General features: G+C 39.2%; 1 protein-coding gene across 1 annotated transcript; it reads left to right on the top strand.

Annotated features, from left to right (window-relative positions):
- Positions 1–5,052: 5,052 nt before the first annotated feature.
- LOC105915639 (ufm1-specific peptidase 2) lies at positions 5,053–13,341 on the top strand. The gene is made up of 12 exons (XM_012849818.3): positions 5,053–5,193; positions 5,383–5,464; positions 6,312–6,486; positions 6,922–6,985; positions 8,962–9,116; positions 9,280–9,472; positions 9,650–9,796; positions 9,897–10,061; positions 11,372–11,496; positions 12,598–12,674; positions 12,816–12,940; positions 13,041–13,341. Exons 1-12 carry the CDS (start codon positions 5,191–5,193, stop codon positions 13,125–13,127), a joined length of 1,398 nt encoding a protein of 465 aa, XP_012705272.2. The 5' UTR covers positions 5,053–5,190; the 3' UTR covers positions 13,128–13,341.
- The last annotated feature ends 1,856 nt before the right edge of the window (positions 13,342–15,197 follow it).

Raw genomic sequence — 15,197 nt, 5'->3', positions numbered from 1 at the left:
CAGCTCCTTTGCTTTCCCTACATTTGGCCAGAGATGGTTCTGCTGGCACCAGTCTAAAAAAAGCCTTGTAGCCACTGCCATAAATCTAAGACAGCTGCATACCTGCACAAAATAATTGCTTTAAAGTATGAAATGAGTTTTACAAATATTTATTCGGCATTAAAGGTTTACGGCATCTGGGACTTTTCCATCAGTCCAAAAACACAACAGTGCAGAACGGCAATTAAACTGTGAATCTGACCGTGAAGCTGCTGGGAAAGGAGCCTGATTTATACAGAAAGCCAAATGATTGCTGATAGCCAGAACAACATTCAGACGTCCTGCAGGACAGACTGACCTGAGGAATCTACTGACCAGAGCTCTCTGGTGCAGGTCTGGCTCCACAATGATTCCTCCATGAAGGAAACACCAATATATGCTTGAGATGTGACGGTGGTGCTTCTTGGTAATGGTTTCTTGTTCTTTTCTTCCCCAGAAGACATGAGAGGCGGTGGAGTGAGTAACTGTGGGTGGTTGGTGAGGAGTCCTGACACCAGGAACCAGGTGTCAGCTTCGGGAATGGTGAGGAGATTCACTGAGGGAGTCTTGAGCTGAGTGTGTGAGGAGACAGAGCACTGGGATCCAGGAAGTGTGTGAACTGGAAAACTGGTTTCCTGAGAGGAAGACAACAAAGAGATAACCACAGGAATGCCAAAGAATGCAGGAACGGGTCCAATTGTGACTTATGAGCAAGACAATCTGGTATCTGCCACAGGGAATGTTCTCCTTTTTGAGCTCCTGCTGGTTTGTCTTGTCAACAAACCAGGTCAGCAACATGCACACGACCCTGTGGATGTGACAATTCTGGAAGCAAACTCTTCAGATCTGATGAAATGAAACCAGAACAGAACCAGTTGAAATATAAAGGAAACTTCAATCCTCTTGCTAGCTCCAGGCAACCAAATTTACCTACAAAACAGCCACTGAGTCCAACTCAATCACTCATTACTTGCTTATCCCCTTTTTTTCAGGAGCCATGTTCATTTAGCTTAATCGCCCATTTTCAACAAATTATCGAGATCAAAGCACAATATCCACAGTGCCTAAACGTTCCTGAAGATTCACATTTTTTTTCCTCCCTTTGCTTGATGGACACACTCCAGGTTTCTTGCGGTGCTCTCAATCAGGCAAATTGATGCAAATCAACCTCTTATTTGCATTTTCCTCTTGAAGTCCTGCTGGGAAGCAGCAGAGTGGTGCCTTGAGGCATATCTCAAAATCAGTCCTCAAGACTCAGGGACCCATCTGCAAGAACGAAGGTAGCAGCTGCCTCCCACCAGGACCCAAAGGAGACAGCAACAGCTGCACTAACGTGAACATAGATGTTGGTCTTGATTATCCACAATACAGGCCCTTCTGCTGTGCAAATCTGGGAAAGAGAATCAAATATCAGTGCAGTAAAGCCCTCCATCCATCCAGCCACCCATCAAGTCTGACCTCTGTAGAAATATGTGCAACAGGTTTAGTGAATTTTCACATCTATGTCCCAAATTTTTAAATGTGATTATGAAAAAGTAATAAATTTGCATAGGAAATGAGTGTAGGGATCTTGATGTGTGAGTTTTTGGTTTCCATAAAACATGACCAGTTGAGAGGTTAAAGAGAAAGTCCAACTATAGTTTAGGGCGGAGTGATACTTTAGCTGAGAATGAGTGAAGACATGGAACCTTAGTTATATATATATTAAAGAATAATGCAATAATGCAAAGTTCAAAGTGCTTTATCAAGGGAGGACCTAAGATCATCATTGTCAGATTTGTTATTTCTCTGAAATATGCTAGACTAATCAGTTGGTTTTAAGTTTCCTGTTCAGATGCTTTGGGAGAAGTGGTGGAAGTTCTCTCCTGTGAAAGAAAGTCCTTCTTATTTATAGCAAAGTCCAGAAAACATATACTAAGAATGTCTTAGTAAAAAAAACAAAAAAACAATATTCCCATCTAAACAATCAGTTACAAGTAAGAATGTGCAATGTTGCATAGATAAATACTAAAGTAAATATCTGCAGTGAGCATGTGTACTCACACCCAGGATTAAATACACAAATACTCTATTACACGGCAAACATTCTGATTAGTTTGAAACATTTGACCAATCTGTATAATCTGACCCAATCTGTATAATATGATTGAACTTGACTTTGTAAAGTGCCTTGAGATGACATGTTTCATGATTTGGCGCTATATAAATAAAATTGAATTGAATTGAATTGAATTTAGGTACGTTTGTGAGAGCTGCACTCTGCTTCTGCATTTATGCGCATTAGCTGCAAAGAATTCTGCAAAGCCAGACCTTAAGTGAATAGTGTGCAGTGACTGTTTGCCTTGCTTATTAAAAGATATTTTCAGTCTAAGTGTGTACTCTGAAATAGGATAATCATACATAACACATTTCATTTTGATAGATAGTTGAAGATAATGTAATCCAAACAGAAATATAAGTTATCAGTGTGTCTCCTTCTCTTTTTTGTACTTGTTCCAACAGTGCTTTGGCCAAAGGCTTGAATGTTGCTTCTCAAACTGACACAGATTACAGCATTTGCTGAATAAACACATGCCCTCTACATGGGAAAAATGTTTGTATTATTCTTAAATCAACATTGCATTTTATTCCTGAGCGAACATGTAGAGAGAAGAGCTCATATCCTTTTTTCCTCTCTAATAATTAATTAACTATTCATCTTGTGGCTGTTGTCCTTGGGTCAACAGCTCAGTGGCAGATTTCTGCTGAAGTACACATCCTATCAAGTGTTGAGACTCTAGCATGCCACAATTCAGTACATAAATGAATCATTAAGTGATCAAAAGCAATCATCGGTTAATCGAAATTGCATTTACAGGCTCACGAATCATTGATTATGTCAATATGTACTTGCAAAAAAAAAGCATATACATCTATTGTGATATCTGGTGTAGTATCTCATAGATCCATGGTGCAACACATGATGAATTTTGGTCATCCATCAACCTTAAACATCAGAGTCAGAGGGCGGGGCTAACACTGCTTCAGTCGAGATGATTGGTCTAAACTGGAGTCATAGAATAACCATGCTAACTCAGGATGCTCACACAATTTCCCCCTAAAAAATTGTTCTCGAGTGTCTTCAGATTATCAAATAACAATTTCTTTTCTTTTTTACCAAATCAATGAAAAATTTAAAAATGGTTACATCATCAGTGTTATTTGGAATGGAAAACCTTTAATGTAATGCATTTATTTTTTAAGTTTTCCTTAGGCAGATGCCTGTTGTGTTTGAGTGAGCCTGAAAACCTTTCAACCTGTTGTGTGAAAATGTATTATGTGGTTTCAAATATCCCCAAAGCAAAGCAAAGCAAAGCAATCATTCCTCTTCTTGGTGTGATACTCTCAGGAGAAATGCTTGTGTATATTAGCACTGATTCATCCTGCCATTTGTCTGTTTTTGTCGTGCAAGCAGAAGTAGGTTCAGCTTTGCTTATGTACGTATGACAGATGGGAGTTTGTTTCAGCACATGCTGCTACGGTATGTTTAGTCCCTGCAAACACTCACTAAGACTGATTTGAACAGAGACAGGGAACCTCATCACAAATCTAACCCTAACACACAAAGTCTGCAGAAACTGTCACTTTAGGTTACCAGTCATGTCTTGGTATGTTTGTAGTTTTGTCATGCTCTTTCAGATGTCAAATAATGCATTGAATAGTGCTGAGTGATATAGTCAATGGTTGGGATATTGTTTTATAACCTAACCTTGCTATAAACTTCTCCACAACCTTATCCCTGACTCATCAAGCGTGCACTCTGGTGTTTTCTTGATGTTCTTTAACAAGCCTCTGAGGCCTTTACATAATTTTATCTGGGGGTATCAGAGTAAAGGTTGCTAAATTCAAATGCCCATTCCACTTTTTAGGTTCTTACCTGATTTTATTGTATTGATACATTTAAAACATACTTGTTTAAAAAAGCTGATTGTGAAGTTCCCACACTTATTGTTCTGAGCATCAGTTTCAACAGAACTGTGTGACAATGGGAGAATAGCTGCTAAAAGTGATAATGCATTCAGTCCACTGTGGCATCAGTTGTTATTATTAATTTTCTCAAAAGAGTTATTCATTTTACAAGCATTTGTCAATTATACAGTGTTTATAAATTCCTATAAACATACTTGCTATATAGTATTTCTCTTTAAAACTATATTTTGGTCATAAAGAATTAATCCTGGAGGTGAAAGCTATCTGTACGCATCTTCACTTATCCAGCCTGGTGGGATGTGTAATTTTAACCTGAATAGGCTAAGGCAAAGATGAAAAAAAAAAAGAAAAAGAAAAGAAAAAAAGAAGAAACAACTTTACATCAATACATGTACTGAATATTTTTGACATGTTGAATTTAAAAATATACACTTCAGGGTTCATCTTTTATTTCTGAAAATGAGCTATTTCATGTAATAACAAAAAACACATCTTGCTTCTTTTGAATAAAGCAAATGTTAAATTTTGTGATGCGGAAATATCAAATTTTTATTCCAACGAACATTGAACACAGCAGAAATAGGAGGGACCAAACGCAAACTTTTGATAATTGTTTAGTAGCCATTATTTAATTTCAATGTATGCTCTACCGCACAACATTTTGGTTGGATGTGTTGAGATTTTATGTCACATTATACTTTTTTAATGATGCATTTACATTTTATATCATGTTATTATTTTACATTACTAGATAAAATAGACTGGACTGTGGCTCAAATTTATGCAGCATTTAGTGTTTTCTGTATTTACATAATGTGTTAGAACCATAGTACACGTTTACTGTTATGTATTTTTGATTTGATATTCTAAACTTTTTTTAATCTTTTTTTTTTTTTTTTTTTTTTTTTGGAAATTCAAAACAAGGGACACATTAGGGGCAAGAAAGTTTGCCTCCCTAGAGGGATTTGAAAACGAATGCTTCTTGCTATTTATACGGGCAATCGTTGGTTCAAATTTATGCGACATTTTAGTTTCATTCCCAGGTACATTGAATGCGCCATCTGTGGGAGGAGCCACATTGGGCCAATAGAAAGATTCGTTCAAAGACACGTTGAGCAGTTTGGTGTTGTGGACATGTTAGCTTCCTGTATTTTGCTCTAAGGCTGGATGACAAACCTTCGCATCACTAAAGTGACTTAAATCATGGTAGGTCTCCCGATGGAGTCATTCAAGAGAACGCCTGTGCTTTTTTCTGTCCAGCTTTGCTTTGCTTTTTGTTTCACCGCAGCTGGTAGTGTAAACTTGCAGCCCGTCGGGTTGAATCTGAAGCCTGAGGGGGAAAAAACACACTAGGTTGACTGTCACTAACCCTCTGGTTGTCCTGTGTTATCTCAGGTGCTCCTTGACTCCGAGTCGGTGGTCATCCTTCGGCTCAGGGGGCCGCTGGAGCTCAAGTGTCATGCGGACAGCACGGATGGTGCGTTCACGGACAGGTTTTCTCGCAGCGCCTGCTGTAGCTGCAGATGAAATGGGGATTTAGTTAGATCTTACTGATCGTCATGATTCGGCAGCACATCAGTGGTAGCAATCATCTACTTATGCATTAAAGCCCCTCACCAGACAGAAGTGTCAGGTTGTTAGGGGTTATGCACATGTTTAATTAAACAATTAAATACAAACCACCCTGTCAAACTCTTGCTTATAGAGATGCAGATAACTTGGTAAATATGTAATAACATTAATCTGAAAGAATTTGGAGAACAAAAATAAATCAAGCTTTATATTTTAACCACTTAGTTGGAGAGAAATGTGATTATGGCATAATCACTGGAATCGTTCTGAACAAACGGATTATTGACCATTTTCTGATCTGTGGTGACCAAAGTGTAGCCCGAGGGCCATTTGTGACTCTCCGGATTATTATGTGTGGCTCACAGCCACACATAAAGAACGCCATAAATGTATCCCGTCAACAAAGGGGGTTAACGACGCTTGCATTTTAAGGCCAGATTTTGACTAATTCAAGCCTTTTAGAAATTAGGGAGTAAGACCTTTATGTTTCTGATCTAGACTCATTTACAGACCCTTTCAGACTTTTCATTTAATTGAAACATTGAATGTGTTGTTTATTATATAGCAAGTAAAGAAATCACAATTACATTTCAAAATCTAAATAGCAAAAATTAAGACTTTATGTGGCAATAAAGGGCCACCGTGTATTCCAGAAAATGGCAATATCTACTAAAACTTTTTCTATGTTTAACTGTAGCTAAAAAAACGTGACCATGACTGTTTGTCTTCTTTGTTTTTCTGTTTTTTTCCAGTGGTGCTCATGCAAAAAGCAATCTCCAGATCATTTGAGGATCTTCGTTTGCAGGTAAAATCTGAGTCCTGCGTCCTGGCAGTCTGCGACAGTCCTGTTCTCATTTGGCCAAACAAATGTGTTTTTGAAGAAATAACTCCAGACACACCATGCGAAGATGTGTTTCAGTTGATACAGTAAGTAATGCATTAAAAATCAGTTTGTAATAAACGGAACAGCTGCTTTAATCAGCCACTTTGTCATAGCCTTACATTTGCGCTGCTGGTTGGCAACGGTCACATTTAACAATTTAAATATTCAAGTATTTCACGGTAAATACGATCGCTACAAGACGTTAAGCCTTCCTGCCGTCAACCCAGAAAAGAACAAGTTACGTCTTTATCTCTGCCACCAATTAAGAGACCTTTTAAATAATAAAAAAAAAGGTTTTACTGCTAGTTTAAATAAAAGGGTGGGTGTTAGAGGGAGGGGGGCTCATCAGTGTTGCTTGATTGGTGCAGAAGTAAATATAGCTTTTTTTCCCCCACATTTCGGTTCTGATTTAGCCTTTCAAATGACATTCGTTGGGCTGTATTTCAACCAAATGGTTATTTATTTTTTATTTACTGTAGAACAGCTGACCAAGACCCCGGTGGGAAGAGAACAAAAAAGAAAAACAGAAAAGGTTTGTCAGCGGTAAGTGTGTCCTATGTACGATATATAGTCAATCTGTTTTTCACGTTTTAGTTTTATGGGAATTCTGTTGCGTGAAACCAAATTTTATTAGTAGTATTAAATTGTTTTAATTTGGTGGGAGCCTGAATGGAAACATTTCCGTTCTATACAATGGCTAGTAATGCCATTACTAACCATTTATTTAGTACTTATGCGTCTTTTTTTACATTAGGGATACCAGAATAACGGGGTCTGAATATAAACGGAGGCCACAATTTTATGATTTTTATATTCAGTAAGGAACATCTACAGCAAAACAAATGTGTTCCTTCCACTTAAAAGTAGTGGTGCTCCTTTGTGCTGGTCTATAATAATGATATCCCAATAAAGTGCATAGAAGGCTGTGGTTGGAATATAACAAAATGTGAAAAAGTTAATTATTTGTAAATAATTTTTGCAAGACACCCTAAGTGTATGTTTTTGTCAGTCATCCCTTCAGTTAATATAAAGATCATTTCATCGGTCACCTCTCGGATTTCTTGCTTTAGCCCTTTAAAGCCTGATACAGGTAATTGAAAGGAAACTTAACAAAAGGAAAATCTTTTTGGTTGCTTTAAAAAATAAAAACTATAACGTCAGGATTTAAACATTTCTTTGTATAGTAATTGAGACATTAGACCAAAAATAATGCACTTCCCTCATGTTTTCTGCATTTTTATATGGGGTGTGTAAAATATATTTTCGTATGTTGTAAATTGTATGTTCAGAAAAATACTGAGTTTGTTGAAGAGGTAGAGGTCTCAGAAATATTTGTATCAAAAATTATACATTTAGCATTATAGGGCTGATGGTACAAAAATAGTTGGATTTTTAAAAAACATATCCGTGGATTAAATGTTCCCAAAATATAAATGCCTATATTGTTCTTCAGTGTTGAAATGTGGGTGTTACAGTGGCAAAGACAAGTAGACAGAAGACATCAGACTTATGCACAAGATTAAATAATGGACAAACAGAAACATTTAAAGTTAAGCTGTACAGCAGAAGAGAAATAACTTATCAGAAAGGGAAAAGAAAAATAGAGAGCATTTAATACTGCAGTCTGGCCCCAGCAGATATGCTCCACGCAAGCCAGCTCTTTGTCCCCAATAATACTGGAGTAATACCTGCAATAATAACTAGACGGTTTCTAACATCCATTTTAAGCCATTAGGAAAGCCATGGTTAAAATGGGTGTGGGACACATCATTGACACAGATTATTTACCTAACTAGGGCAGCCGTCCTTGTGTAAGGGATCGTGAACGTGTATCATGCATGTCCCACGTTGTTCATAGTGGCACACACACAACAGAAATAATTCAGGGTATCGGTTGGTTTTCCTACAAAGACATATTTAAATGATCCATAACAGAATCCATGACTAAACTCAACTCCCGGCACCTAGTGTTTATTTGCCATCTTTGGTTTGATATCAGCTGCACCCATTGAGCTGTTCATTCGTGTCAAATTACAACCTATTACTGCATCCACTGCTTGCGAAACTGTATTATTATAGGCCACTATATGATACATTATGCTCTTGACCTAAGCATCTGAGTTTTTCTTCACAAGCCTCTATATTGACATCCCCAGTAAAAGAGAGACTTTATTGGGAGCTGCAGCACCCTGCAGACATCAGCAGGCGCAGGATGTGTTTCTTGCAGACTGTCACTACAAGTGTTCAGTCTGAAACAGCTTCAGAAATCTAAAGTTATCCCACAGAAATTCTGGTTTGAGCAAAATGTGACACTGTTGAGAAAACCAACCAAAGTTGTTTACCTCACTTTAAAGTGTACTCATGGTATGCATCTTAATAAAGCATCACACTAGGATTCTGTGTTGGCAAAGTTCAACATCAGGTATTCAGATGTTGAGTTGCTCACACAAAACACACACAGTCATTTTATTTGTATGAATAGAATGAGAGCCGCTGAATGATTGCAGTATGTTCTTCAGAGTGTCATAAACCTCTCCCTGATGATGGAGGCGACAAAGCCAGGCCCCCTCTCAGCGCCCGTCCTCGCTCGGACCATCCAGACATCCCACTTTCTGCGTGCAACACTTCCGGTGGACTGCGCCGTACGCAGCGGCTGCAGCGACACCATCAAAGAGTACGACTTCTCTGTTAACGCATTCGATTTCATGCTACTGATCAGAATCTACAAAACTGGCCTATTATTGGGTTTGCCACTGATTCAGCAGCATCAGCTGGTGGCAGCTTTGATAAGGGGGCTTATCTCCCAATGAAGGATGTCTTCTCATCTGGCCTTGCAGTGGCTGTGGACGACTGCTGGAGGCGCTGACTCGCCAGTTGTTTGACATGGAGAAGGCGACGCTGCGGCATATGAGGGGGGCAACACTGCTTGTCCCAGAGCCCCTTCACTTCCTCCTTCCAGAGCCAAACGGACTGGTGACGGTGGTCTTTCCTAGAGGGGTACCAGATAATGAATTGGAAGCACAGCGTAGGGTAAAAATCATTGTTTTTACAGTTGTTGTTTTTTTTTTTTTTTTTTAAGAAATGATACAACCTGAGACATTGTTACAATTAGCATCTTTCTTGCTTTAAAAGGTAAAGCCTGGTTGAAAATGTAATACAAGAAAACAATAAAACTACGGTTTTTGTCATTGTCGATGCGCGAAACAGGAGTTGCATGGAAAGTTTGAGCTTCCAGATGACAGGCCGTACTTCAGGAGAGCAAATGCTTACCACTTTCCTAATGAGCCCTACAAAGATGGCTACCTCAGAAACCCTCATGTAGTCCTCACACACCCCGCTCTTGATAATGGAAAGGTACATTTACAAAGTGTCTTTTTAAGTTTTCAATTTTGGTACACCGCACCAAATAAAAACTCAAATGAAGCTAGTTTTAATATGTTACGCTTGTCTTTAGGTGTTCTCTGTCCAGGGATTTTACAGCTACCACCACTACATGCAGGACCGCGTGGATGACAATGGCTGGGGCTGTGCGTATCGCTCCCTGCAGACCATCTGCTCCTGGTTCCAGCAGCAGGGTTACGTAGAGCGCTGTGTGCCCAGCCACAAAGAGATCCAACAGGTGGGGCTTCTTCTTAACTCCAGTTTAACCAACAACATAAAAAAATCATCATATATGCAGTGTTTTATGAGGGGCAACAGAAATGTTTATCTTAGTGAAGAGGTGTGGTTGACCCCATTGCTAAGTGTGATGCTGTCTTTCAAGAGTTGTGATTGGTTGATGGTACATGGGAGAAAAAAAAAACAAATGTGCGCCTAGAGATCAAAGGAGAGAGTTAACCGATTAGACTGGATTCAGAAATGTGTTTCATGATGATGAAACTTAGTAAAACACACAATCAAAACTTTTTTAACACACCATATTTACATCCTCATCGTTATTTGGATCTGCTTATTTATTTTTACTCACCAGTCATTTTACTACTTTATGTATTTAATATTAATGCGCTCTCACCGGTCAGCGTTTCACTGGAATTGCCTGCTCGTGTTAACCGATTGCATTTGGCAAAACGACCGGCATAAAATGGAGGAAAAAAAGGTGGAAAAGAAAACAAACTGGACAGCAGTCCAGCCACAGCTCACAGCTCCGGAAGAGAACAGAGGAGTGTTGAAAAGTAAATTGGTCCTTGGATCACGATAGAAACACAGACTTTAAAGCATATTGCCGTAGATCAATGCATCTTTTGAGTCTTTGTGCTTTTACACACCAGCCGGAAGCGCTCCGTGCAGCAATCAAAAGCAAGGAGACGGCATCACACAAGCAAACTTCTAGATGACCATTTACATTATCATGCAATGCAGGAAAAAAAGTTATCACCTCTTTTATATGTATATTCTTTGTAAATTTCTCCACTTTTTATTCATGATTATTTAATATTTTTCCCATTATTTATTTATCCTCAATAATATTACGTTACTAGAGCCGCGCCTTAAACCCACTGGGCCGCTGAATACTAATTTATTTCCCTCTATAGGGATGATAAAGTTTATCTTATCTGCATATTAATAATTGTATGATTGTTAAAGAAGTTTATGTCCTCATTTCCTCCACTGTTTAGGTGGTGGATGAGCCAATCATCTCTTTCTGTTTCCACCATCGTCCCTGCTTAAGACCCTCTTAGGCTCCCTAAAAGTCTTCCTCATTACTCCTAGCATTTTTACACTTTAGGAGCTCTCTTACGGCCTAAGATGTTTTGTGAATACCTTTTATCTTATTGAGGTAAAACTCTAAAAAAAAAAAAAAATCTTAGAATTCGGGAAATTCTAAGTTGCTTCCTAAATTGCTAAAATTCCTAAAACATGATCATACTTTTGCCTTAAATTTGACCAGTGGTGACGTTCAAGATGTCTGTCTCTGTCCTTGTTTTTCAGGCTTTGGTGGATGTTGGGGACAAGCAGACCTCCTTTGTGGGCTCCCGTCAGTGGATTGGGTCCATTGAGGTTCAGGCTGTTCTAGACCATCTGCTTGGAGTCACTTCCAAAATCCTGTTTGTGAGGTGAAGAGGCATTCCTCAACACAACTACCAGCGAGTATTTATTTATTTTTGGTCAAAGGGATCCACGATTAGCTGTATTAGCTGTAACAATAGACATTATTTGAGAAATATCTATTTTAGATGCACGGACATTGCCATGTTGTTTATCCTACAATGCATTCTGGGTAAATGACGTATACTACGTCCTTTAGCGCTAGCTCTGTCCAGCGAAAACAGCAATGAGTTAAACCTTTTCAGTTTAAACCGGAGCACATTGAAATGGATGACAATGTAGTTATAATAATAATATTGTTGTTATTATTATTGTATTATTATTATTAGTATAATTATTATTATTATTAGTAGTAGTATTAGTATTATTATTATTATTATTATTATTAAAAAAATAAAAAAGGACAGATGACACGTACCGCTTGTAGACTGTGGGATCCCAGCAAGTAGTGCTCTGTATTCGGTGTCAGGTCCAATAACACTTGTTTAGGGTCTGATCGGTCCGTTAACAGCTGTTTAGGTTCTGTGGTTCAGTCCGGTGTCGGGCTCGTGATTTTACATTCAACACTGGTGGCACTAGCTTCGTTATTTAAAAGGGCTTCCAGTGTTGCCTGTCTCAAATTAAGTCACAAATGACTCAGTCTTTTGGACAAAAGTATTGAGAACACAAATAGGGGTCCTTTGGAAGTTGACTTCTTCCAACAGCTTTTTCCAATTGAGCTTTTTTTTTTTTTCACGAGGGAAGCATCAAAGACTCACCTCACCGTTTCTGTTGTTTTCTGTTTTGAAATTACAGTCAACAGGGACACCGTCTGGCATTGTCTAAATTTACAATGAATTAAAAAAAACTCTGATAACTCTGTTAGTTCCAGTTTAGTAGGACCAAACCGTGTAATTAACCCAGCATGCATTGCGCAGGTGAAAAAATGGCGACCTCCATGGGTGAAAAATATAACAAAGGATATACAATTTTTGAAGGAAATATGAGTTTTTACAAACAGCAATTTTAATGTCAACAGGAAAATTTCAACTTATTTAGGCCAACATGTTCAACTAATTGTGGATCCTTTTAATGATGTCGATTAAGTTGACATTTATTGTCGTATTCAGTCAGGGTTCTGAGTTGGCATCCAAGGGCAGAGAACTGGCCAATCACTTTCTGTCTGAAGGAACTCCCATCATGATTGGTGAGCTACTAAATATAGTCTTGTTTTTCTTGAAACGTGTCTGAAAAGCTTTTTGAATGTGTTTAAAAAAACAATCATTTAAAAACCCTGCCTAGATACAACTCAGTAAATGCTTCTGCTTCTTTTTTTGGTGTTTTGTAGGTGGCGGAGTTTTAGCTCACACTATCTTGGGCGTAGCTTGGAGCGAGACCACCGGTGAAATCCGCTATCTCATCCTAGATCCGCATTACACTGGAGCAGAGAACCTTCAGGTTATCACGGAGAAGGTAACGGCTACAGACAGCCACCGCTGCAGATTTCTCTGTGAACTAAAAAAGATTTCATGTTCCAGGTCCTCGTCTTGATGCAAGGTGTTGTCTTCCACAGGGCTGGTGTGGCTGGAAAGGACCTGACTTTTGGGATCAAACGGCGTATTACAACCTCTGTTTACCCCAGAGACCGAGAGCGATCTGAGCATAAAGCGACGTTTATTTGGACTTTACTTGGCAGCGGTTAATCTGAGATGCAGCAGTATAAACTGTTTATTTTAAATCATTTAGGCCAAGCTTGTGATTGCGTAACCAGAACCAACTGTTAATATTTTGACTGCTTCAAAGAATTGTTTCATTTAAGGATACTGATGTGCTCACTTTAATTGAAATATTCAGTAAAAATATAAAAGCTTGAATTTGTTTGTATGTGACTCGCTGATAACCTATAGAGGTTACTGTTAGTAGAGATTTAGGAGGCTAGCTTCTTTCTGCTGTCCAACAATATGGCTGCTTTCAGGGGTATCCTTTTATGTAACTGTATTAATCGCATTATTACTGGTAATCTTTTATATAACTGGAGATTTCCAAAGCATTGTAAAATCAACATTTAAAAGTAGCTGTTACTTTTGTAGATTTAGTTTAATTATAACTGACCGTAGGGGATGAGGACAGGGATGGGCCCCGACATAACACCCACCCCATGTTGTTTCTAAGTTTTCTTAGGTACAGGTAGGTCTGAGAAGGCAAGACATTTACAAAGCTCCCATTAAGTCTTGTTTTTGACATTGGGAAGGTGGCAGCAGATGCTTAGGGTTTTGGTTTCTGGCAAAGGCTACTCCAATAGATCACCTAGAGATAGAACATCAGAGCTACACTAATTAGGTAATAATAAATTGTCAAAGATGATTCTAGGGAGAACATTGCAATAAATATTTAATCCTAAATATCTTTACTATGGGAACTGTTCAATGGGAGAACTGCCTAGTCATCTTTTGCCCACTTTCAAAATGTACAGTGCCTCACAAACATATTCATACCCCTTGAACTTTTTCACATTTGGTCAAGTTACAGTCATTAACTTGAATTTTTTACCAAAGTAGTGCATAATTGAGAGATGGAAGGAAAAATAGGTTCTACTTTTTATTCTTTTTTTTTACAACTTTTTAAAATTTCTTACAAAAAATAAGTTGTATTTGCACCCCTTTGCTGAAATAGTCTTAAATAAAACCCAGCAATATCTCAGAGTTCAATTCATCAACCAAAAGTGCGGGACAAATTAAAACTTTCCAAGAAATGATCGTCCACATGACCCTAGAATCCATGCAAAGAACGCATTAATCAGAAAAGCAGCCAAGAGGTCCATTGTAACTGGAGGAGCTTCTGAGATCATCGGGTATAGTGGGAGAATTTGTTGGTAGACGAACTATTATTGTGCACTCCATGAATCTCATCTTTATGGAAGAGTGCTGTAAAGAAAGTGATTGGCGAGAGTAAATCCTCAGATTTCCTATTTACGCTTTGCCACACAGCAGACGTGACACAAGAGGCTCTGATCAGGTGACAGCGAAATTAAGCGTTCTGTCTTGCATGCAAAAGCCTAGGAGTGGTGGGGAACATAACATTAACGGTCACCCTGAAAATACTATACCCATGTTGAAACGTGACAGTTGAAGCATCCTGCTGTGGAGGGGCCTTTCTTCAGGTGAGGTTAAACACAGGGTGATCTTGGAGGAAACCCTGCCAGGGATTCAAAGGAATTGAAACTGGGGTGAAGTCCCTTTACAGCTGCACAAAGGCCATGCACATACAGCCACAGCTACAATGGAATGGTTTTAGCTCCAAGCATACCCATGTGTTAGAATGGCCCAGCCAAGGTTCAGACTTAAATCCACTTAAGAATCCAAGGTCCAACTTCACCACCGCTGTTCACAGATGCCCTCCATCCAATCTGACTGAGCTGGGGCTATTTTGCACACAAAAAAACAAAACAAAATTAAAACCGCAAGCGGTGATGAGCGGCCCTCGCAGCAAAGCGCCGCTCCGGCCTTGGCCACCGCTGGGATTTGCGCACCGCCGGCCGCCCGCCACCGCAGATGCTGTCACGCATTTTGCCCGCCCGTCCACTGGGCGATTTACACGAACGTGTTCGGCAGCGCTCCCCCACGACTCACAAAAAATCTGGTGCAGATTCACCACAACGGACCGGTATAGCGCCCGCTTCACAGCAGACGCCGCACCAATCCGCCTGTCGATCTCCCGCTCCATCTTCCCC

This window comes from Fundulus heteroclitus, chromosome 5, assembly GCF_011125445.2.
Source record: "Fundulus heteroclitus isolate FHET01 chromosome 5, MU-UCD_Fhet_4.1, whole genome shotgun sequence".
Lineage (NCBI taxonomy): Eukaryota > Metazoa > Chordata > Actinopteri > Cyprinodontiformes > Fundulidae > Fundulus > Fundulus heteroclitus.
This window is presented reverse-complemented; position numbering and strand designations above follow the sequence as displayed.

Excerpts from the sequence above, each read along its gene's own strand:
- LOC105915639 (XM_012849818.3), top strand. Across the intron at positions 9,117-9,279 it reads TGCAGCGACACCATCAAAGA|TGGCTGTGGACGACTGCTGG; the intron begins GTACGACTTCTC and ends CTGGCCTTGCAG. Across the intron at positions 9,473-9,649 it reads AATTGGAAGCACAGCGTAGG|GAGTTGCATGGAAAGTTTGA; the intron begins GTAAAAATCATT and ends TGCGCGAAACAG.